This window comes from Hyla sarda, chromosome 3, assembly GCF_029499605.1.
Source record: "Hyla sarda isolate aHylSar1 chromosome 3, aHylSar1.hap1, whole genome shotgun sequence".
Lineage (NCBI taxonomy): Eukaryota > Metazoa > Chordata > Amphibia > Anura > Hylidae > Hyla > Hyla sarda.
This window is the reverse complement of record NC_079191.1, coordinates 20527202-20552035: the sequence shown is the minus strand read 5'-3', so window position 1 is coordinate 20552035 and position 24834 is coordinate 20527202. Positions and strand designations below refer to the sequence as shown.

Sequence of the window (24834 nt, the reverse complement as noted above, 5' to 3'; positions counted from 1 at the left end):
ATTTGACAGATCTTTGGAACAGTGGGCTGAGCAAATGAAAAATTTTACTTTTCATTTTCACGGACCACTTTTCCAAAAATCTGTCAGACACCTGTGGGGTGTAAATGCTCACTGTACCCCTTATTACATTCCGTGAGGGGTGTAATTTCCAAAATGGGGTCACATGTTGGGGGGTCCATTGTTCTGGCACTATGGGGGCTTTGTAAACACACGTGGCCTTCGATTCTGGGCACATTTTCTCTTCAAAATCCCAATGGCGCCCCTTCTCTTCTGAGCATTGTAGTTCGCCCGCAGAGCACTTTACATCCACATTTGGGGTATTTTCTTACTCAGAAGAAATGGGGTTACAAATTTTGTGGGGCTTTTTTCCTATTTTCCCTTGTGAAAATGAAAAATTTTGGGTAACACCAGCATTTTAGTGAAAATTATTTTTATTTTTTTTCATTTTCCCATCCAACTTTAACGAAAAATTTCCAAACACCTGTGGGGTGTTAAGGCTCACTATAACCCTTGTTACATTCCGTGAGGGGTGTAGATTCCAAAATGGGGTCACATGTTGGTATTCATTTTTTTGCGTATATGTCAGAACCGCTGTAAAATTAGCCACCCCTGTACAAATCACCAATTTAGGCCTCAAATGTACATAGTGCGCTCTCATTCCTGAGCCTTGTTGTGCGTCCGCAGAGCATTTTACGCCCACATATGGGGTATTTCTGTACTCAGGAGAAATTGCGTTACAAATTTTGGGGGTCTTTTTTTCCTTTTACCTCTTGTGAAAATAAAAAGTATGGGGCAACACCAGCATGTTAGTGTAAAAATTTTTTTTTACACTAACAGGCTGGTGTAGATCACAACTTTTCCTTTTCATAAGGGGTAAAAGGAGAAAAAGCCCCCCAAAATTTGTAGTGTAATTTCTCCCGAGTACGGAAATTCCCCATATGTGGCCCTAAACTGTTTCCTTGAAATACGACAGGGCTCCGAAGTGTGAGAGCGTCATGCGCATTTGAGGACTAAATTAGGGATTGCATAGGGGTGGACATAAGGGTATTCTACGCCAGTGATTGCCAAACAGGGTGCCTCCAGCTGTTGCTAAACTCCCAGCATGCCTGGACAGTCAGTGGCTGTCCAGAAATGCTGGGAGTTGTTGTTTTGCAACAGCTGGAGGCTCCGTTTTGGAAACACTGCCGTACAATACGTTTTCAATTTTTATTGGGAGGACAGTGTAAGGGGGTGTATATGTAGTGTTTTACCCTTTATTATGTGTTAGTGTAGTGTAGTGTTGTACATGTACTGACAGACCATGCATGCTGGAAGTTGTACTTTTGCAACAGCTGGAGGCAGACTGGTTGGAAAACCTTCAGTTAGGTTCTGTTATCTAACTCAATATTTTCCAACCAGTGTGCCTCCAGCTGTTGCAAAACTACAACTCCCAGCATGTACTGATCACTGAAGGGAATGCTGGGAGATGTAGTTATGCAACAGCTGGAGGGATTGCAACTACATAGGTTTGCAATGGGGATTTTCTCCTGCTCTGGACAGTTCCTGACATGGACAGAGGTGCCACCAGAGAGCACTGTAGACAAGACAAAAAAGAAATTCAAAAAGAAAAGAATTTCCTCTGTAGCATACAGCTGCTAAAATGTACTGGAAGGGTAAAGATTTTTTAATAGAAGTAATTTACCAGATCATTTAAAGTTTTCCACCGGAGTACCCCTTTAAAGGAAAACTGTCAGCTTTCTCCCCTTGCACTAACCAGCGGTACTGGCTGGTAGTGTGGGGGATGCTGATCAGTTTAGCCCTTACCTGGCCTGGATCCGCTGCGCCGTTCAGCCGTAATCTTCTATTTTCTGAATATGCAAATGAGGTTCTAACTGGCATCGGCCGGGCTAACGGGCACTCTGACATCAGTGCCGCTGGCCGCAGCACCGCCCGGTTCATCAATATTCCTCCCCTCTCTCTTCATTACAAGAGCGGGGAGAAGAGGGAGAGGCGGAGGGAGGGGAGGAATATTCATGAGCTGGGCGGTGCTGCGGCAGGCGGCACTGACGTCAGAGTGCCCGTTAGCCCGGCCGATGCCAGTTAGCACCTCATTTGCATATTCTGAAAATAGAAGATTAAGGCGGAACGGCGCAGCGGATCCGGGCACGGTAGGCATCAAACTGATCAGCGTCCCCCGCATTACCATCCAGTAATGCTGGTTAGTGCGGGGGGGAGGGGGGGGGGAGAAAGCTGACAGTTTTCCTTTAAGCTGACGTTTTCTAACCAGGGTGCCTCCAGCTGTTGCAAAACTACAACTCAGAGCTTTACCGGACAGCCTTCGGCTCTCTGGGCATGCTGGGAGTTATTGTTTTGCTGGCAGCCCTCCTGGTTGGGAAACACTGCCCTAGATTGACCAGTGGCTGTCCGGGCATGCTGGAAGTTGTAGTTTTGCAACAGCTGGAGGCACCCTGGTTGGAAAACACTGTAGTTGTAGTTTTTTTTGCAACATCTGGAGGGGTTACAGTTTGTAGACCACTGAACTAAGTCCTGAGTAAAGGGTATGAATACTTATGATCTTGATTTTCATTGTGCTAGGGGCAAGGGCAGTGATTTCAGGGTATGAATACTTATGACACACGTTATAGTAAAGGGTATGAATACTTATGACACACGTTATAGTAAAAGGGTATGAATACTTATGTCACACGCTATAGTAAAAGGGTATGAATACTTATGTCACACGTTATAGTAAAGGGTATGAATACTTATGTCACACGTTATAGTAAAGGGTATGAATACTTATGTCACACGTTATAGTAAAGGGTATGAATACTTATGTCACACGTTATAGTAAAGGGTATGAATACTTATGTCACACGTTATAGTAAAGGGTATGAATACTTATGTGACACGTTATAGTAAGGGGTATGAATACTTATGTCACACGTTATAGTAAAGGGTATGAATACTTATGTCACACGTTATAGTACAGGGTATGAATACTTATGTCACACGTTATAGTACAGGGTATGAATACTTATGTCACACGTTATAGTAAAGGGTATGAATACTTATGTCACACGTTATAGTAAAGGGTATGAATACTTATGTCACACGTTATAGTAAAGGGTATGAATACTTATGTCACACGTTATAGTAAAGGGTATGAATACTTATGTCACACGTTATAGTAAAGGGTATGAATACTTATGTCACACGTTATAGTAAAGGGTATGAATACTTATGTCACACGTTATAGTAAGGGGTATGAATACTTATGTCACACGTTATAGTAAGGGGTATGAATACTTATGTCACACGTTATAGTAAAGGGTATGAATACTTATGTCACACGTTATAGTAAAGGGTATGAATACTTATGTCACACGTTATAGTAAGGGGTATGAATACTTATGTCACACGTTATAGTAAAGGGTATGAATACTTATGTCACACGTTATAGTAAAGGGTATGAATACTTATGTCACACGTTATAGTAAAGGGTATGAATACTTATGTCAGACGTTATAGTAAAGGGTATGAATACTTATGTCAGACGTTATAGTAAAGGGTATGAATACTTATGTCAGACGTTATAGTAAAGGGTATGAATACTTATGTGACACGTTATAGTAAGGGGTATGAATACTTATGTCACACGTTATAGTAAGGGGTATGAATACTTATGTGACACGTTATAGTAAGGGGTATGAATACTTATGTCACACGTTATAGTAAGGGGTATGAATACTTATGTCACACATTATAGTAAGGGGTATGAATACTTATGTCACACGTTATAGAAAGGGGTATGAATACTTATGACACATTATAGTAAAGGGTATGAATACTTATGTGACACGTTATAGTAAGGGGTATGAATACTTATGTCACACGTTATAGTAAGGGGTATGAATACTTATGTCACACGTTATAGTAAAGGGTATGAATACTTATGTCACACGTTATAGTAAGGGGTATGAATACTTATGTCACACGTTATAGTAAAGGGTATGAATACTTATGTCACACGTTATAGTAAGGGGTATGAATACTTATGTCACATGTTATAGTAAAGGGTATGAATACTTATGTCAGACGTTATAGTAAGGGTATGAATACTTATGTCACACGTTATAGTAAGGGTATGAATACTTATGTCACACGTTATAGTAAGGGGTATGAATACTTATGACAGACGTTATAGTAAGGGGTATGAATACTTATGTCAGACGTTATAGTAAGGGGTATGAATACTTATGACAGACGTTATAGTAAGGGGTATGAATACTTATGTCACACGTTATAGTAAAGGGTATGAATACTTATGTCACACGTTATAGTACAGGGTATGAATACTTATGTCACACGTTATAGTAAAGGGTATGAATACTTATGTCACACGTTATAGTAAGGGGTATGAATACTTATGTCACACGTTATAGTAAAGGGTATGAATACTTATGTCACACGTTATAGTAAGGGGTATGAATACTTATGTCACACGTTATAGTAAGGGGTATGAATACTTATGTCACATGTTATAGTAAGGGGTATGAATACTTATGTGACACATTATAGTAAGGGGTATGAATACTTATGTCACACGTTATAGTAAGGGGTATGAATACTTATGTCACGCGTTATAGTACGGGGTATGAATACTTATGTCACGCGTTATAGTAAAGGGTATGAATACTTATGTCACACATTATAGTAAGGGGTATGAATACTTATGTCACACATTATAGTAAGGGGTATGAATACTTATGTCACGCGTTATAGTACGGGGTATGAATACTTATGTCACATGTTATAGTAAGGGGTATGAATACTTATGTGACACATTATAGTAAGGGGTATGAATACTTATGTCACACGTTATAGTAAGGGGTATGAATACTTATGTCACGCGTTATAGTACGGGGTATGAATACTTATGTCACGCGTTATAGTAAAGGGTATGAATACTTATGTCACACATTATAGTAAGGGGTATGAATACTTATGTCACACATTATAGTAAGGGGTATGAATACTTATGTCACGCGTTATAGTACGGGGTATGAATACTTATGTCACACATTATAGTAAGGGGTATGAATACTTATGTCACACATTATAGTAAGGGGTATGAATACTTATGTGACACGTTATAGTAAGGGGTATGAATACTTATGTCACATGTTATAGTAAAGGGTATGAATACTTATGTCACACGTTATAGTAAGGGGTATGAATACTTATGTCACACGTTATAGTAAGGGGTATGAATACTTATGTCACACGTTATAGTAAAGGGTATGAATACTTATGTCACACGTTATAGTAAGGGGTATGAATACTTATGTCACACGTTATAGTAAGGGGTATGAATACTTATGTGACACATTATAGTGTGAATTGTGGTCAGAGCGATAAGCCGCGGGGCTCTGGTGACAGCTCACGCCGCCCTCCTCTCCCCTTACCCGGTCCTCCTTGGCCATCACTGCCCGGCAGCCGCCTATCTTGAACCTGAAGAGGTTGTAGATCTCCTCCGGATGAGCCAGAGACCTCAGGAAATCCATGGCCGCAATGGATGATGCGATCCCCGGCTACAGCATCACCGCAAAGCTTCGCTATAATACTCCGCAGCCGTCCCCCCTTAGCTCCGCCTCTTCTGTCACTATGGACCAATCGCTGTGCAGCTCCATGGTGGACTGACGCCTCTGATTGGACGGAGGACCCTCGCACCAGGCAGCGCCAACCAATCAGGAGAGACCTGTTGCTGGGGTGACGCATCGCGCTAGACGGTGATTGGATCAGCGAGAGATGTGACGTCTAATGGCGTCAGAAAAGTAGGCGAGGCTTCCTGGTGACGTTGAACCTGCAAGATGCGGTTTTCGTCATTACAGACTGAGGAACGCCGGGAATTGTAGTTTGCCAGACGCTAGAAGAGCCTTCTCTAAGGATGTTGTTGAACTACAATATCCAGCATGCCTTGCAGCCGTTACCGTTTTACTACAACTGTAATGTACACACTGAGGAATTTTAGGGGATTCCGTCTTTATGCAGTGCATTTAAGGGTTAAATTGGCGCATCTTTATTCTGTCGGTCCATACAATTACAACTAGAGATGAGCGAACTTACAGTAAATTCGATTCGTCACGAACTTCTCGGCTCGGCAGTTGATGACTTATCCTGCGTAAATTAGTTCAGCCTTCAGGTGCTCCGGTGGGCTGGATAAGGTGGATACAGTCCTAGGAAAGAGTCTCCTAGGACTGTATCCACCTTTTCCAGCCCACGGGAGCACCGGAAAGCTGAACTAATTTATGCAGGAAAAGTCATCAACTGCCGAGCCGAGAAGATCGAATTTACTGTAAGTTGTGGGTACAAGCGGGTCCAGTCGCAGCCCAGGTCACTGGCAGCAGTAGTCAATACCAAGTAAAAGTGTCCCACAGCGCTCCAATTCAGGTGAAAAAAGCAATGACGTTTATTACCTCATATGTGGCACGCAACGTTTCGACTGTCTGCACAGTATTTATATTAGGGATCGAACGATTATCGGATTGGCCGATATTAACAGACGATATTCAAGATTTTGTAAGTTATCAGTATCGGCATCTAACCTGCCGATAATGCGGGCGCTTTAAATCAATGAAATGCAGCGGCTTTTGCAGGGCCAGAGACCGCCGCCGCCGCCACCCGCTTCTCTCCCCCTGCCTGTCCTGGGGTTCTGAAGTTAAAGGGGTTATCCAGGAAAAAAACTTTTTTTTATATATATATCAACTGGTTCCAGAAAGTTAAACAGATTTGTAAATTACTTCTATTAAAAAATCTTAATCCTTTCAGTACTTATGAGCTTCTGAAGTTAAGCTTGTTCTTTTCTGTCTAAGTGCTCTCTGATGACACCTGTCTCGGGAACCGCCCAGTTTAGAAGAGGTTTGCTATGGGGATTTGCTTCAAAACTGGGCGTTTCCCGAGACACGTGTCATCAGAGAGCACTTAGACAGAAAAGAACAACCTTAACTTCAGAAGCTCATAAGTACTGAAAGGGTTAAGATTTTTTAATAGAAGTAATTTACAAATCTGTTTAACTTTCTGGAGCCAGTTGATATATAAAAAAAGTTTTTTCCTGGATAACCCCTTTAAGGTTGTTCTTTTCTGTCTAAATCCTCTCTGATGACACGTGTCCCAGGAAACGCCCAGTTTAGAACCAAATCCCCATAGTAAACCTCTTCTAAACTGGGCGTTTCCCAAGACACGTGTCATCAGAGAGGATTTAGACAGAAAAGAACAACCTTAACTTCAGAAGCTCATAAGTACTGAAAGGATTAAGTTTTTTTTTAATAGAAGTAATTTACAAATCTGTTTAACTTTCTGGAGCCAGTTGATATATATAAGTTTTTTTCCTGGAATACCCCTTTAATCTATCTAATCGTATTGACCCACAGAATGAAGAGAACACGACAGTCAAAGTGCACTGCTCAAAAGTTGCAAAATTACATATATTTTTCCAATTTCCCCTTCAGTTTTTTTTATTTTTATTTTTTTTTTGTTTCTCAAGACATTTTATAGTAAAATGAAAGGTGTCATTAGTACAATTGGTTGTGCAAAAAACAACAACAGGCCCTCCTATGGGTGGAAAAATAAGAATTATGGCTTTTGCTCTTAAAGGGGTTATCCAGGAAAAAACTTTTTTTATATAGATCAACTGGCTCCAGAAAGTTAAACAGATTTGTAAATTACTTCTCTAAAAAAAAATCTTAATCCTTTAAGTATTTATGAGCTGCTGAAGTTGAGTTGTTCTTTTCTGTCTAAGCCCTCTCTGATGACACCTGTCTCGGGAACTGTCCAGTTTAGAAGCAAATCCCCACAGCAAACCTCTTCTACTCTGTGCAGTTCCTGAGACAAGCAGAGATGTCAGCAGAGAGCACTGTTGCCAGACAGAAAAGAACAACTCAACTTCAACAGCTGATAAGTATTGGAAGGATTACGATTTTTTCTAATAGAAGTAATTTACAAATCTGTTTAACTTTCTGGAGCCAGTTGATATAAATAAAAAAGTTTTTTCCTGGAATACATCTTTAAAGGGGTACTCCGCCCCTGGCATCTTATCCCCTATCCAAAGGATAGGGGATAAGATGTCAGATCGCCACGGTCCCGCTGCTGGGGACCCCCGGGATCCCCGCTGCGGCACCGCGCAATCATTACTGCACAGAGCGAGTTCGCTCTGTGCATAATGACGGGCGATACAGGGGCCGGAGCATAGTGACGTCATGGCTCCGCCCCTCATGAGATCACGGCCCATCCCCTTAATGCAAGTCTATGGCAGGGGGCGTGACGACCGCCACGACCTTCCCATAGACTTGTATTGATGGAGGCGGACCGTTACATCACAAGGGGCGGAGCCATGATGTAACAATGCTCCGGCCCCTGTATTGCCCGTCATTACGTGCAGAGCGATCTCGCTCTGCGCAGTAATGATGGCGGGGTGCTGCAGCAGCGATCCCGGGGTCCCCAGCAGCGGGACCCTGGCGATCTAACATCTTATCCCCTATCCTATGGATAGGGGATAAGATGTCTAGGGGCGGAGTACCCCTTTAAAAGGCAAAGAAGGAAAAAAAAAGTGAAACCGCAAAAAAATGAATATTGGCTATGTCCTTACTTCTCCCCCTAGACATCCAAAGGATAGGGGATAAGATCTCAGCTGCAGCACCCGCTTATCATCAGCTGCACGGAGCGAAGATCGCCCCGAGCCAATGACTCACAATGCAGGGGCCGGAGTATTGTGACATCAGAGGTCCGCCCCCTCATGACGTCACACCCCACCCGCTCAATGTAAGTTTTTGGGAGGGGGCATGGCGGCCGTCACGCCCCTCCCATAGGCTTACATTGAGGGGGCAGGACCATGACGTCACAATACTCCGGCCCCTGACAGGTGCTGCAGGTGAGATTGCGGGGGTCCCCAGCAGCGCGACCCCCGCGATCAGACAACTTATCCCCTATCATTTGGATAGGGGATAAGATGTCTAGGGGTGGAGCGGAGTACCCCTTTAAGGACAGAACCCACTGTGTTATTAAATAGTAAATTGACATGCCCTTATTTTTTTGTCCATTTATTTTGTCACTATAAAGGGTTTCCCTGTAGCGTTCATTTAACCCATTAACAACCAGGGACGTATATTTACGCCCATGGCGCCGGCTCCCGTTATGTGAAGCGCGCTTCGTACCTGCTGGGTCCAGGTTGCTATCAGCTAATACCGGACATCGCCAATCTGGCTGATGTGCGGTATTAACCCTTTATATGCCTCGATCAAGAGGTTGATTGCGGCGTCTAAGCCGGGAGAAAATACTGCCGGTTAGCTCAGCAGAGCTTCTTCGGGACCGCTGCGGTGAAATCGCGGCGTCCCGAACAGCTGAGAGGACAGCGGGAGGCACCTTACCCTGCTCCCAGCTGTCCGATCGTCGCTCCATTGCTCCAAACCTGAGATCCAGGCTGGAGCAATGGAGCACAGATTACACTGATCATTGCTATGCTATGGCATAGCATTGAACTGTGCTCGCAATCAAAGGATTGAATGTATAGTCCCCTATGGGGGCTAAAAAAAAAAGTGTAAAAAAAAAAAAAGTGTAAAAAAAAAAAAAGTAACAAAAAATAAATAAATAAAGTGAATGTGATTTAACCCCTTTCTGAATAAAAGCTTGAATCACCCCCCCCCCCTCCTCGTATTTTAAAAAAATCAAGATCAATAAACCCTTATACCACAAATCTAGACAATAAGACATAGCCACACATCCTTTTCTTACACCAGTGTTTCCCACCCAGAGTGCCTCCAGTTGATGCAAAACTACAACTCCCAGCATGCCCGGACAGCCGAAGGCTGTCTGGGCATGCTGGGAGTTGGAGTTTTGCAACAGCTGGAGGCACCTTGGTTGGGAAACACTGTCTTACACGTTGATCTGTTGATTTTCAGCGCAATTTCAACAACTGTGTGCCGGCCATTGTTGCTGCGGAGCTGTCTATAGTAGGGCTGCCGGACCCCCTGGGTCGTTCCTCCGATGGGCACTGATGTTGCAGCCATGGTGGTTGCCGCTAGGAACCCACTTGAATCAAGGGGGGCTTGTACAATCTGTCCAAATTATACCCAAAGTGCTGCAAAGGGAATGTCCTAAACTAGTAATGCCCTCTAGTGGTGGTTTATTAAAGACAGTTTTTTTGGGGGGGGGCATAAGATTAGTTAAAGGGGTACTCCACTCCGGTGGAAAACTTTTTTTTTTTTTTTTTAAATGAACTGATACCAGAAAGGTAAACAGATTTGTAAATTACTTCTATTGAAAAATAAATCTTAATCCTTCCAGTACTTTTTAGCAGCAGTATGCTACAGAGGAAATTCTTTTCTTTTTGAATTTCCTTTTTTGTCTTGCCCACAGTGCTCTCTGCTGACACCTCTGTCCGTTTCAGGGACTGTCCAGAGCAGCATAGGTTTGCTATGGGGATTTTCTCCTGCTCTGGACAGTTCCTGATACGGGCATCAGGTGTCAGCAGAGAGCACTGTGGACAAGACAAAAAAGAAATTCAAAAAGAAAAGAATTTCCTCTGTAGCATACAGCTTCTAAAAAGTACTGGAAGGATTAAGATTTTTTTAATAGCAGTAATTTACAAATGTGTTTAACTTTCTGCCACCAGTTGATTTAAAACAAAAAAAATTTTTCCACCGGAGTACCCCTTTAAAGGAGAGCTCCAACCTAAACTAACTAATCTCCTATCCATCCCCTGTGGATAAGGGAAAAGTTAGTTTGCACTGGAGTTGTCCTCTAATTGATTTCATTTACCGACTGTCATAACTTTTGCTATGGAGCAACAAAGCAAAAGTTTATGCAAACGACAATGTCCACTTAATAACCTCCCCCCCCCCCCCCCATGGGTGCAGCACTGATATGGTTAATGCCCCAAACCCCCAATATTAATCAATCAGAACTTGTTACCCAGGTAATAGCACAGATAATGTAGACATACACCAATACTGGAGGCTGATAAATAGATACATAGATTAACAATACTAAAGAGTAAGAAAGCACACAAGAAAATTACAGTGAGTTATAATATTTATTTATAACATATTACGTAATAAAAGACAAGCATTTAAAAAAACTAAGAAAACATAATTATAACACACAGATGAAATACACTCATAGGTCCCTTTATTAGGGATCACTTTTAGTCCAGGGTTGGACCCCTTTTGCCTTCATTCTTCAGGTCATAATTCCTACAAGGTGCTGGAAACATTCCTCTGAAATTTCCCTCCATATAGTCATGATAACATCACACAGTTCCCCCATATGGACATGATGACATCACACAGTTCCCCCATATGGACATGATGACATCACACAGTTCCCCCATATGGACATGATGACATCACACAGTTTCTCCATATGGACATGATGACATCACACAATTCCTCCATATGGACATGATGACATCACACAATTCCTCCATATGGACATGATGACATCACACATTCCCTCCATATGGACATGATGACATCACACAGTTTCTCCATATGGACATGATGACATCACACAGTTCCTCCATATGGACATGATGACATCACACAGTTCCTCCATATGGACATGATGACATCACACAGTTCTCCATATAGACATGATGACATCACACAGTTCCTCCATATAGACATGATGACATCACACAGTTCTCCATATGGACATGATGACATCACACAGTTCTCCATATAGACATGATGACATCACACAGTTCTCCATATAGACATGATGACATCACACAGTTCTCCATATGGACATGATGACATCACACAGTTCTCCATATGGACATGATGACATCACACAGTTCTCCATATGGACATGATGACATCACACAGTTCCTCCATATGGACATGATGACATCACACAGTTCCTCTATATGAACATGATGACATCACACAGTTCCTCCATATGGACATGATGACATCACACAGTTCCTCCATATGGACATGATGACATCACACAGTTCTCCATATGGGCATGATGACATCACACAGTTCCTCCATATGGACATGATGACATCACACAGTTCCTCTATATGAACATGATGACATCACACAGTTCCTCCATACAGACATGATGACATCACACAGTTCCTCCATACGGACATGATGACATCACACAGTTCCTCCATATGGACAAGATGACATCACACAGTTCCTTCATATGGACATGATGACATCACACAGTTCCTCCATATGGACATGATGACATCACACAGTTCCTCCATACGGACATGATGACATCACACAGTTCCTCCATATGGACAAGATGACATCACACAGTTCCTTCATATGGACATGATGACATCACACAGTTCCTCCATATGGACATGATGACATCATACAGTTCCTCCATATGGGCATGATGACATCACACAGTTCCTCCATATGGACATGATGACATCACACAGTTCCTCCATATGGACATGATGACATCACACAGTTCCTCCATATGGACATGACGACATCACACAGTTCCTCCATATGGACATGATGACATCACACAGTTGCTGCAGATTTGTCGGCTCCATGATGAGAATCCCCCGTTCCACCACATCCCAGCGGTGATCTATTGTATTGGATGAGAACTGATGACTGTGCAGGTTATTGGAGTCATCTGACCTTATTGTCCTGTATGAGATGATGTCATGTGACCTTATTGTCCTGTATGAGATGATGTCATGTGACCTCATTGTCCTGTATGAGATGATGTCATGTGACATGGGGCATTATCCTGCTGGAAGTATCCTCAGAAGATGGGTCTACTGTGGTCATAAAGGGACGGACATGGTCAGTAATACTCAGGTAGGCTGTGGTGTTAGGAGGCCCCTTAGTTTTGCATAATAGGTAAGTGTCTGCCTTTATGTCTCAGCATTGAGGACACCATTACAAGGGTACTCCACCCCTAGGCATCTAGGATAGGGGATGTCTAATCGTGGTGGTCCTGCAGCTGGGACCAGAGCAATCTCTGTGCAGCACCCAGCGTTTGATTAGAACCCTGGGTGCAGGCAGCAGTGGTTGTAATGTCAGGGCCATGCCCCCTTCCATAGACTTGCATTGAGGGAAGTGTGGCCGTGACATCACAACCCCCGCTGGCCGCACCCAGCTTTCCGAACACTGCGGAGTACCCCTTTAATCCTGACCATATCCCCAGCTCGAATTGCTGAAATGCAGCCCCATACTTGCAGGGGACCTCGGCCATACCTCACTGTTCCCTGCGGATACTCTGCTCTCCAGCCCTACAGTGGATATACAGTGGGGATCAAAAGTTTGGGCACCCCGGTAAAAATATTTATTAATGTGCATAAAGAAGCCAAGGAAAGATGCAAAAATCTCCAAAAGGCATCAAATTACAGATTAGACATTCTTATAATATGTCAACAAAAGTTAGATTTTATTTCCATCATTTACACTTTCAAAATAACAGAAAACAAAAAAAAAATGACGTCTGCAAAAGTTTGGGCACCCTGGAGAATTTATAGCATGCACTGCCGCCTTTGCAAAGCTGAGACCTGTCAGTGTCATGGATTGTTCTCAATCATCATCTGGGAAGACCAGGTGATGTCAATCTCAAAGGTTTTAAATGCCCAGACTCATCTGACCTTGCCCCAACAATCAGCACCATGAGTTCTTCTAAGCAGTTGTCTAGAAATCTGAAACTGAAAATAGTTGACGCTCACAAAGCTGGAGAAGGCTATAAGAAGATAGCAAAACGTTTTCAGATGTCAATATCCTCTGTTCGGAATGTAATTAAGAAATGGCAGTCATCAGGAACAGTGGAAGTTAAAGCAAGATCTGGAAGACCAAGAAAAATATCAGACAGAACAGCTCGCAGGATTGTGAGTAAGACAATACAAAACCCACATTTGACTGCAAAATCCCTCCAGAAAGATCTGGCAGACACTGGAGTTGTGGTACACTATTCCACTATAAAGAGATACTTGTACAAATATGGTCTTCATGGAAGAGTCATCAGAAGAAAACCTCTTCTATGTCCTCACCACAAAAATCAGCATTTGAACTTTGCAAATGAACATATAGACAAGCCTGATGCATTTTCGAAACAAGTTCTGTGGACCGATGAGGTTAAAATTTAACTTTTTGGCCGGAATGAGCAAAGGTACGTTTGGAGAAGAAGGGGAACAGAATTTAATGAAAAGAACCTCTGTCCAACTGTTAAGCATGGGGGTGGATCAATTATGCTTTGGGGTTGTATTGCAGCCAGTGGCACAGGGAACATCTCAAGAGTAGAAGGAAAAATGGATTCAATAAATTTTCAGCAAATTTTGGATGCTAACTTGATGCCATCTGTGAAAAAGCTGAAGTTAAAGAGAGGATGGCTTCTACAAATGGATAATGATCCTAAACACACCTCGAAATCCATGGGGGATTACATCAAGAGGCGTAAACTGAATGTTTTTCTTTGGCCTTCACAATCTCCTGACCTCAACACAATTGAAAATCTATGAATAGACCTTTAAAGAGCAGTGCGTGACAGACAGCCCAGAAATCTCAATGAACTGGAAGACTTTTGTAAGGAAGAATTGGCAAAGATACCTCAAACAAGAATTGAAAGACTCTTGGCTGGCTACAAAAAGCATTTACAAGCTGTGATACTTGCCAAAGGGGGCAGTACAAGATATTAACTCTGCAGGGTGCCCAAACTTTTGCAGACGCCATTTTTTGTTTTCTGTTATTTTGAAAGTGTAAATGATGGAAATAAAATCTAACTTTTGTTGACATATTATAAGAATGTCTAATCTGTAATTTGATGCCTTTTGGAGATTTTTCCATCTTTCCTTGGCTTCTTTATGCACATTAATACAAATTTTTGCCTGGGGTGCCCAAACTTTTGATTCCCACTGTATTGCCTTGTGTTACAGTCAAATATTGACTCTTGTACATTTGCCATTGTTCAGTAACCCAGTTCCAAAGTGTTCGGGGATAGGTGAGTTGCTTGGCCTCGTTGAAGTTATGGTTTTTTGGCTGCAACTCTTCCATGATGAGCAATTCCGGCAGTACTTCTCGGAACAGTAGGTGTACCTGGGTTCCACTTGTTTTGCTACTTTGGAAGATGTCCCGCAGCGCCATAAGCTTAGATTTTCGAAAGGAAGTAAGCATGATGTGCCGTACTTCTGCTATTTTCTTTTACTTGCACTCAGCACCCTCTTAAAAACATCTGTCTCCTCTGAAATCTGTGCCTGGAGATACCTTGCTGATGCAGTATAACTACCTTGTGTCTTGTTGCTGTGTTCAATCTTGCCATGACCTGTGACATGACACAGTCTTCCACACACACAGCTTTGTAACAGAGTTTGGCTGTTCCTCGCCTAGTTTTAAGCCTCCTGCACAGCTGTTTCTGTTAGTGACTATTATAGTTTACATATAAAAATAAAAAAATGATATGTATATCCCTAGGAGACACAATAGCTTTCTGAGAAATTGGGGGGGTCTAACTGCTGGCACACCCATCGATCCACAGAACAAAAAAACTTCTACCCTATTGGAGGGTGGGGCGGATTTACTAAGACAAGTGTTTCATATGTGAAAGACTGCCCCAGTTTTACTGAGAGACGTTGGCCTTATGATAAATCCGGTGCTTCTGTGGCTCCCTGTGCGGCTGCTTAGGAAATCTGCACCAGATCAGAGCGAACACTGGAGCCGGCGCCGTTAGCTCGTGATGTCATAGCCCCGACCCCTCTATGCAAGTCTATGGGAGGGGGCGTGACAGCCGTCACGCCCCCTCCCATAGACTTGCATTGAGGGGGCTGGGATATGACGTCACGAGCCCTCGGTGCCAGCGTTCGGAACAGTTTGTTCTAAACGCTGAGCACCGGAGTACCCCTTTAAGGCTGAAAGTAGGAGTCAATGCGGACAAGTCCTATGATACGCTGCGTTCTCTCATTCTTGCTGCATTGATACTCTGCACTTGCTCTCAGTATGCAAATTAGCCTGCTGGAAGAAAGCACAGGGCCAGCACAAGCACATCAGGGTACTGGGTATCGATCACGCCGTACGGCAGCTACCCAAAGTTCTGCAAAGGGAGGGGACACGCTAAAGTCCTAAAATGTTGATGCCCTCTCGTGGTGGTTTATTAAAGACCTGTTTTTGCGGGGCATTATATGAGTTAAAGTGGTCAGCCCCCCCCCCCCCCCCCCCATCAGAGAGTGACAGCTTTATCCTAGATCAGTGTTTCCCAACCCGTGGGACTCCAGCTGTTGCAAAACGACAATGCCCAGCATGCCCGGACAGCCCTCGGCACACTTATTGGGAAACCCAGTACAAGAGATATTCAGACTTCAAACTGCTTAAGTCTGGCTCCTACCTCACCCAAACAAAGCAAAAAAACAAAATTATGGGGGGGTGGGGTTATCAAGGGATTTACTCAGGATTTTTGGTGTATAATTGTCACAAAAAAAGTCGCATGTGCAACTTTGGTACGCCGGGCTGTTTATTACTGACCTGTAGGCAGGGATTTACTAACTGACTAAAAAGCGCAAATCTACTCCTAAAAAATTTGGCTTAGAAAAAGAAGCGTAAAGTCCCGCCCGCATCTATCACTGGCTGCCTGCATATACCACCCACCACCTGCTGTTGTAAGAGTACAACTCCCAGAATGCCCTTACAGCAAGGATATGCTGGGAGTTGTCGTCTTGCAGTAGCTAGCTGGCGGCTGTTAAATGCGGCCAGTGTGATGAAGAATTCTGTATGAGGCAGGTGTGTGCGCCTTAGCCAATCACAGTGCCTGTGCTGACTCGGCCTTTTCATCAGCTGTTCGGGACACCGTTCTCTTCAAGAAACAGAATTTTTCATTACACACTTGCGCTCACCACACAATTACAACTCCCAACATGTTCTTACTGTAAGGGGATGCTGGGATTTGTAGTCATGCAGCACAGGTGACAAGTGCTCCGCTCCCCGCCTGGCTACCATGAATATGAAACTATGGCATGGTAGTTTCATATTTCCCTCCTGAAGCGGTGATTGGCCGAGACCCCTCGGCCAATCACAGCTCCAGGCGGGGAATATGAAATGATTATATTCATGGTTCCCGGCTGTCCGGCTCCGCTCTCCACCACTGCCCGCCCGCATCCATCACCCACCGCCCACAATATGCCACCACCACTTGCCTGCCCCCCCCTCCCCATATACCACCCATGCACCACACAACTACAACGAATTGAAAGTAATTGTTATTTAGTACAAATAAAATGGCTTCTGTCACAAAATTACAATAGGGGATGGATTTTCCGGCAGCTGATAACAATTCTCTGACAGCTCTCTACTATGCCCTCTCCTCCCAGATATCCCTTCGGACCTTAAGGACACTGATGCGTTCCTATTAACCTATTACAAGATGTACCCATAGAGAGTTCATACAAACTGGGCACAATCGACGTGGAGTCTCTATATTCCAGAATTCCACAGGAACAAGGTGCCGGAGCTGTCAGAGAATTGTTATCAGCTGCGGGAAAATCCATCCCCTCTTGTAATTTTGTGACAGAAGCCATTTTATTTGTACTAAATAACAATGACTTTCAATTTGATGGGGTTTGGTATAAGCAATGTACGGGCACAGCCATGGGGACTCCGGTCTCCTGCACCATGGCTAACATCTATTTAGCTACATTGGAAGCTTAAAGGGGTACTCCGCCCCTAGACATCTTATCCCCTATCCAAAGGATAGGGGATAAGATGTCAGATCACCGGGGTCTCGCTGCTGGGGACCCCCGGGATCGCTGCTGCAGCACCCCGCTATCATTACTGCGCAGAGCGAGTTCGCTCTGCACGTAATGACGGGCGATACAGGGGCCGGAGCATCGTTACGTCACGGCTCCGCCCCTCGTGACGTCACGGCCCGCCCCGTCAATACAAGTCTATGGAAGGGGGCGTGGCGGTCATGTCATGAGGGGCGGAGCCATGACATCACACTGCTCCGACCCCTGTATCGCTCGTCATTTTGTGCAGAGCGAACTCGCTCTGCGCAGTAATGATAGCGGGGTGCCGCAGCGGCAATCCCCGGGGTCCCCAGCAGCGGGACCGCAGTGATCTAACATCTTATCCCCTATCCTTTGGATAGGGGATAAGATGCCAGGGGCGTTGTACCCCTTTAAAGGGGTAGTGCAGTGGTGAACAACTTATCCCCTATCCTAAGGATAGGGGATAAGTTTGAGATCGCGGGGGGGTCCGACCGCTGGGGCCCCCTGCGATCTCCTGTAAGGAGCACCGACAGCCCGCGGGAAGGGGGGCATGTCGACCTCCCCACGAAGCGGCAGCCGACACGCCCCCTCAATAAAACGCTATGGCAGAGCCGAAGCACTGCCTTCGGCAATCTCCGCACTGCCTTCGGCAATCTCCGGCTCTGCCATAGAGATGTATTGAGGGGGCGTGTCGGCCGCCGCTTTGTGCGGAGGTCGACACCCCCTATCTGGCCGGAGAGCCTGGCCCCCGTACAGAGAGATCGCAGGGGGCCCCAACGGTCGGACCCCCCCCCCCCGCGATCTCAAACTTATCCTTGGGATAGGGGATAAGTTTGTAACCACTGGACTACCCCTTTAACACATTTATTCCTCTACCAATAAGTACACTAAGTTTATAAAATATCGGAGGTATGTAGATGATATTTTTGTGATTTGTGACAGCAGCGAAGAAACGTTCAACTCCTTTGTTGCAGAGCTGAACGATGCCAATGATATGAACATGCATTTTACCTCTTCTTTTCATGACAAAGAGATAACATGTCTGGATGTTCTAGTCTCTTTAGAAGGAAACCAAGTGGTAACCAAAATTATATAGAAAGCCCTCTTCCCCAATGCCATATCTACATGATGATAGCTTTCACCCGGACAACACAAAAGCAGCCTTGCCTTATAGCCAACTACTACGGCTTAGAAAAATAAACAGTAATCAGACGATTTTTCAAGATCAAGCCAATCAGTTAATCAGCCATCTGAATAAAAGGAACTACCCTAACCTCTTCAGGACACAGGGCGTATGGATACTCCCTGCATTCCGAGTCCTTAAGGACCGAGAGCGTATCCATACGCCCGTGGGAAATCCGGTCCCCACCGCTAGCCGGTTGGGGACCGGAGCCGGATGCCTGCTGAAATCATTCAGCAGGCACCCTGGCACATCGCCCAGGGGGATCCCGAGACCCCCCCATGTCGGCAATCGGAGAAAATCACATGTCAATTCAGACATGCGATTTTCTCCAATTCCGGGCTGATCGGGTCTCTGGTGACCCGATCACCCGGAAAATAGGGCTGATCGGAGCTGTCAGCAACAGCCCCGATCAGCCTAAAGGATAGGAGTGAGGTCGCAAAGTTGCGATCTCCTCCTATCCCCTGCCATTACTCAGAACGGAGTTCTGACCAATGGCAGCGCAGGACAGGGGGCCTGCTGGATACTTGCTCAGGTAGGGAATCGACGGTGGGGGGGGGAATTGAAAGTGAAAGTAAAATGATCTTTACTGTGGCAACCACTAGGAAGGCCAAACTGCAACTCCCAGCATGCCCAGACAGTGCTGGGAGTTGTAGATTTGCAACATCTGGAGGGTCACAGTTTGGAGACCACTGTTACAGTGGTGCCCAAATGGTAGCCCTCCAGATGTTGCCAAACTACAACTCTCAGCATGCCTCGACTGCCCAGCCATGCTGGGAGTTGTAGTTCTGTAACATCTGTCCCTTCAGATTTAGCAATTTTCATGAAATTTTTGAAAATTGCTGCTCTACTTTGAAGCCCTCTAATTTTTTCAGGAAGCAAAAATATGTCCATTTTATGATGCCAACATAAAGTGGACATATTGTATTTGTGAAGAAAAATAAAATGTATTGGGAATATCCATTTTCCTTACAAGCAGAGAGCTTCAAAGTTAGAAAAATGCAAAATTTTCTAAATTTTCATGAAATTTTGGGATTTTTCACCAAAAAAGGATGCAATTAACGCCAAAAATTTACCACCAAAATAAAGTAGAATATGTCACGAAAAAACTCAGAATATTCAGTAAAAGCGTTTTCGCGTTATTAATTCGTAAAGTGATGGTGGTCAGAATTGCGAAAAAAGGGCTCAGTCCTTAAGGGGGTAAACAAGTATCTGAGGGCGCTCTAGAACGTATTAAAAAAGAAATCACGTTTTTCCTGATTAACAAGTTAAGACCGACAACCGTCCAGACAAATTTAAACGCTTCACTTTTTTCATTTAAATACAGCACCTTGTCCCACACATTAAAAAAGACCATCCTAAAATATTGGTACCTGTTGGAAGAAGACCGGGATCTCCAGGAGATAGCAAACAAAATGAAACCAATTTTTGCTTATAAAAAGAACAAGACTATCAAAGACCATTTACCGTATTTTTCGCCCTATAGGACGCACCGGCGTATAAGACGCACCCTATTTTTAGGTGCAAAATCTAAAAAATGTAAGATTTTGAACCCAATAGTGGTCTTCAACCTGAGGACCTCCAGATGTTGCAAAACTACAACTCCCAGCATGCCCGGACAGCCAATGGCTGTCCGGGCATGCTGGGAGTTGTAGTTTTGCAACATCTGGAGGTCCGCAGATTGAAGACCACTGCATAGGAGGTAATACTCACGTGTCCCTGCCGCTCCGGACCCGTCACCGCTGCCCTGGATGTCGCTCCATCGCTGTCGCCGTGTCCCCGTCACTCCGGAACGTCTCTGCTGCCGGCCGGGTATCCTCGCTCTCCGTCGCCGCCATCACGTCGTTACGCACGCCGACGCACGTACGCGACAACGTGATGACGAGGAAGGAGAGCGCCGGCCATACAGGGGATCCCTGAACGGAGAAGACACCGAGGAGGCAGGTAAGGTCCCTCCCGGTGTCCTGTAAGCACTAACCCGGCTATTCAATCGGGCTGTTCGGGACCGCCGCGGTGAAATCGCTGAACAGCCGGGTTAGTGTCACTTTCCCTTCAGACGCGGTGGTCAGCTTTGATCGCCGTGTCTGAAGGGTTAATACAGGGCATCACCGCGATCGGTGATGTCCTGTATTAGCCGCGGGTCCCGGCCGTTGATGGCCTCAGGTATTCGCCGTATAAGACGAACCGACTTTTCCCCCCCAGTTTGGGGGAAGAAAATGTGCGTCTTATACGGCGAAAAATACGGTAATACGCAGCAAATGTTCCTCTGATAACCAGTTATTTTTATGGGTATCCACTTCTTCCCCGTCAGGCAATCATAAATGTGGTCACTGCTCCTACTGTTCTCGTTGCTTTTACTGGAATTAATTATTGCATTGGCGGTACCAACTAGAGATGAGTGAACTTACAGTAAATTCGATTCGTCATGGACTTCTCGGCTCGGCCGTTGATGACTTTTCCTGCATAAATTAGTTCAGCTTTCCGGTGCTCCGGTGGGCTGGAAAAGGTGGATACAGTCCTTGGAGACTCTTTACTAGGAATGTATCCACCTTTTCCAGCCCACCGGAGCGCTGAACTAATTTATGCAGGAAAAGTCATCAACTGCCGAGCAGAGAAGTTCGTGACGAATCGAATTTACTGTAAGTTCTCTCATCTCTAGTACCAACATACACGTGAAGGATCTGATAACGTGTAGGACCGATTTCGTGGTATACATAATTATATGCCAGTGTGAATTTTTCTACGTGGGATCCACGATCAGAAACTTATTTAAAAGATTCAGGGAACATCTACGACTCTCGAGACTGCCGAAGTGGAGTGCCGAAATTAGCGGAACACATTCAAGGTGTACATGCCGGGGACTCCACATGTCTGAAGTTTCTAGGCATTGAACGTCTATTACATCCTCATCCAGGAAAAACGAAAGAAAACACTTTACGCCAGAAAGAGGCCATTTGGATTTCAAAGCTGCGAGCCACAGAATGAACGTAATGCCTTCATTTAGAATTCTCTCTTTTTCAGTTTACTAACCCTTTTTCCCATCCATGACTCTTTTTTTTTTTTTCATTAGCAGGATTACCCATGTATTCCATGTAATTTAACTAGAGATGAGCGAACTTACAGTAAATTCGATTCGTCACAAACTTCTCGGCTCGGCAGTTGATGACTTTTCCTGCATAAATCAGTTCAGCTTTCCGGTGCTCCGGTGGGCTGGAAAAGGTGGATACAGTCCTAGGAAAGAGACTCCTAGGACTGTATCCACCTTTTCCAGCCCACAGGAGCACCAGAAAGCTGAACTAATTTATGCAGGATAAGCCATGAACTGCCGAGCCGAGAAGTTCGTGACAAATCGAATTTACTGTAAGTTCGCTCATCTCTACTGATGACATCACTAGCACAGTGCTCTCTGCTGACATCTCTGTCCAAGGGCAGCATGGTGGCTCAGTGGTTAGCACTGCTTCCTTGCAGTGCTGGTGACTTGGGTTCAAATCCCACTAAGGACAACAATAAATAAAGCGTTATTATTATTATAATAACATCAGCAGAGAGAACTGTGCTCGTGATGTCATCAGAGAGCATTCCAAAAAGAAAAGAATTTCCTCTGTAATATTCAGCAGCTAATAAGTACAGGAAGGATTAAGATTTTTTTAATAGAAGTAATTTACAAATATGTTTAACTTTCTGCCACCAGTTGATTTAAAAGAAAAAAAGTTTTCACCGGAGTACAACTTTAATAAAATGGTAAACGAGGGCTTGTGTGGAAGTGTTTTTTTTTTGGAAAATGTATTTTTTTTTTAAACGTGTGGTGTTTTTTTTTTTTTAAAGTTTTCTTATCAGGATTAGTAGTGGAATCTGTCTAATAGACTAAATCCATTAGTAAGCAAAGCTTAGCATTAGCCCCAAAAACAGCTAGCGCTAACCCCCAATTTTAACCAATGGCACAGGAGTGCCAGGAAAAGGCGGTACCAACAGGCCGGGAGCATCGAAAAATGGCGCTCCTGGGCCTAGGCGATAACAGGCTGGTGTTTTTTAGGCTGGGGAGGGCCAGTAACAATGGTCCTCACCCACCCTGGTAACGTCAGGCTGTTGCCGCTTGGTAACTTGCTAAGAATGAAAATATGGGGAACACTATGCGTTTATTTTAATTTATGCAAAAAATTATGTGGTTCCCCGTATTTTTATTCTCAGGACAATAAACTCCAAGCAGCAACAGCCTGACATAACCAGGGTGGATGAGGACCATTGTTACTGGCCCTCCCCAGCCTAAATAACACAAGCCTGTTACCGCCTAGGCCCAGGAGCTCCATTTTTTGATGGCACCCCTGTGGGTACCAGGGTAATAATTAGGGGTTAGCGCTAGCTGTTTTTGGGGTTAACGCTAAGCCCCAGCTTAGTGATGAATTCCGTCTGTAAGACAGCTTCCACTACTAAGCCTGTTAAGGGGAAAAAAAAGTTTTACAAAATTTTTATTCCAAAAAACACTCCCCCACAAGCCCACTTTAAACATTTTATTAATATTAAACAAAATAAAAAAGAAATGCTGGTCAGCGAAGTAGTCCTTTGCATATGCAGAACTGAAATGAGAAAAAATAAATTAAATAAATAAATACATATATAATCACACATTTTTGTGGCAAATGCGGCTTTAGAGCAGAAACATCACAGAGGAGAAGAGGTGGTGTTACAAAGTGGTGTTCTGAAGTCATTTTCTGGTTTTTATTTACCGTATTTTTCGCCGTATAAGACGCACTTCATCTTCCCCCAAAACTGTGGGGGGGGGGGGGGGGGGGGGGGGGGGAGAAATTGATGCGTCTTATACGGCGAATACACACACCTATCGTGGCGGTCCCTGTGGCCATCAACGGCCGGGACCCGCGGCTAATACAGGACATCACTGATCGCGGTGATGCCCTGTATTAACCCTTCAGACGCGGCGATCAAAGCTGACCGCCACGTCTGAAGCGAAAGTGACACTAACCCGGATGCTCAGTCGGGCTGTTCGGGACCGCCGTGGTGAAATCGCGGCGTTCCTAACAGCTTACAGGACACCGGGAGGGACCCTACCTGCCTCCTCGGTGTCTGCTCCCTGCCGGGATCCCCTGCATGGCCGGCGCTCTCCTTCGACGTCATCACGCACGCCGACCCGTCATCCAATAGGAGCGGCGTGCATAGCGACATGATGACGGCGACGTCATGACGGAAAGCGTGGATCCCGGGGAAGAAGACTTTCAGAGCATCGGTGACACCACGGGGACGCAGCGACAGCGATGGAGCGACATCCAGGGTAGCGGCGACGAGTCCGGAGCGTCGGGGACACGTGAGTATTACCTCCTATACCAGTGGTCTTCAACCTGCGGACCTCCAGATGTTGCATAACTACAACTCCCAGCATGCCCGGACAGCCAACGGCTGTCCGGGCATGCTGGGAGTTGTAGTTTTGCAACATCTGGAGGTCCCCAGGTTGAAGATCACTGTTGGGTTCAGAATCTTTTTTTTCTAGATTTTGCACCTTTAAAATTGGGTGCGTCTTATATGCCGGAGCGTCCTATAGGGCGAAAAATACGGTATGCATGCTAAAAAAATTAATTAAAAAAAAAGTGTTTTTGCTTATGTGAGCCAAATTTATCAACCCCCCCCCCCCCTGTGATAGTTTAATAAACGTGTCACACGTAAGAAACACTTACACCATGGAAAACAGTGTACGAAAGCACAGCTCGAAGCTCGATGAATTCCCCCACAGTCTAGAATACACACTATGAACACCTGATGTAACTCGTGGCCATGTACTGCCTATAGCTATACAAACTTGTTATTGTAAAAGGTTTTTTTTGTTTTTTTTAATCGCCACTAGGGGGATCTCTGTCTTTTTCATTTTGCAAACGAACTCAGAAAATAATTTTTGGTCCCAAAAAATTAAAAAAAAAAGGAC

At 44.5% G+C, this 24834-nt stretch overlaps 1 protein-coding gene across 1 annotated transcript in view; it reads right to left on the bottom strand.

Moving 5' to 3' along the window:
* FDFT1 (farnesyl-diphosphate farnesyltransferase 1) overlaps nucleotides 1-5645 on the bottom strand; it is a 45619-nt gene extending 39974 nt beyond the window's left edge. The window contains exon 1 of the mRNA XM_056563847.1: nucleotides 5448-5645. Within this exon, the coding sequence (XP_056419822.1) occupies nucleotides 5448-5546 (99 nt within the window). The 5' untranslated portion in view covers nucleotides 5547-5645. The remainder of the gene's footprint in view (nucleotides 1-5447) is intronic.
* Nucleotides 5646-24834: the final 19189 nt, after the last annotated feature.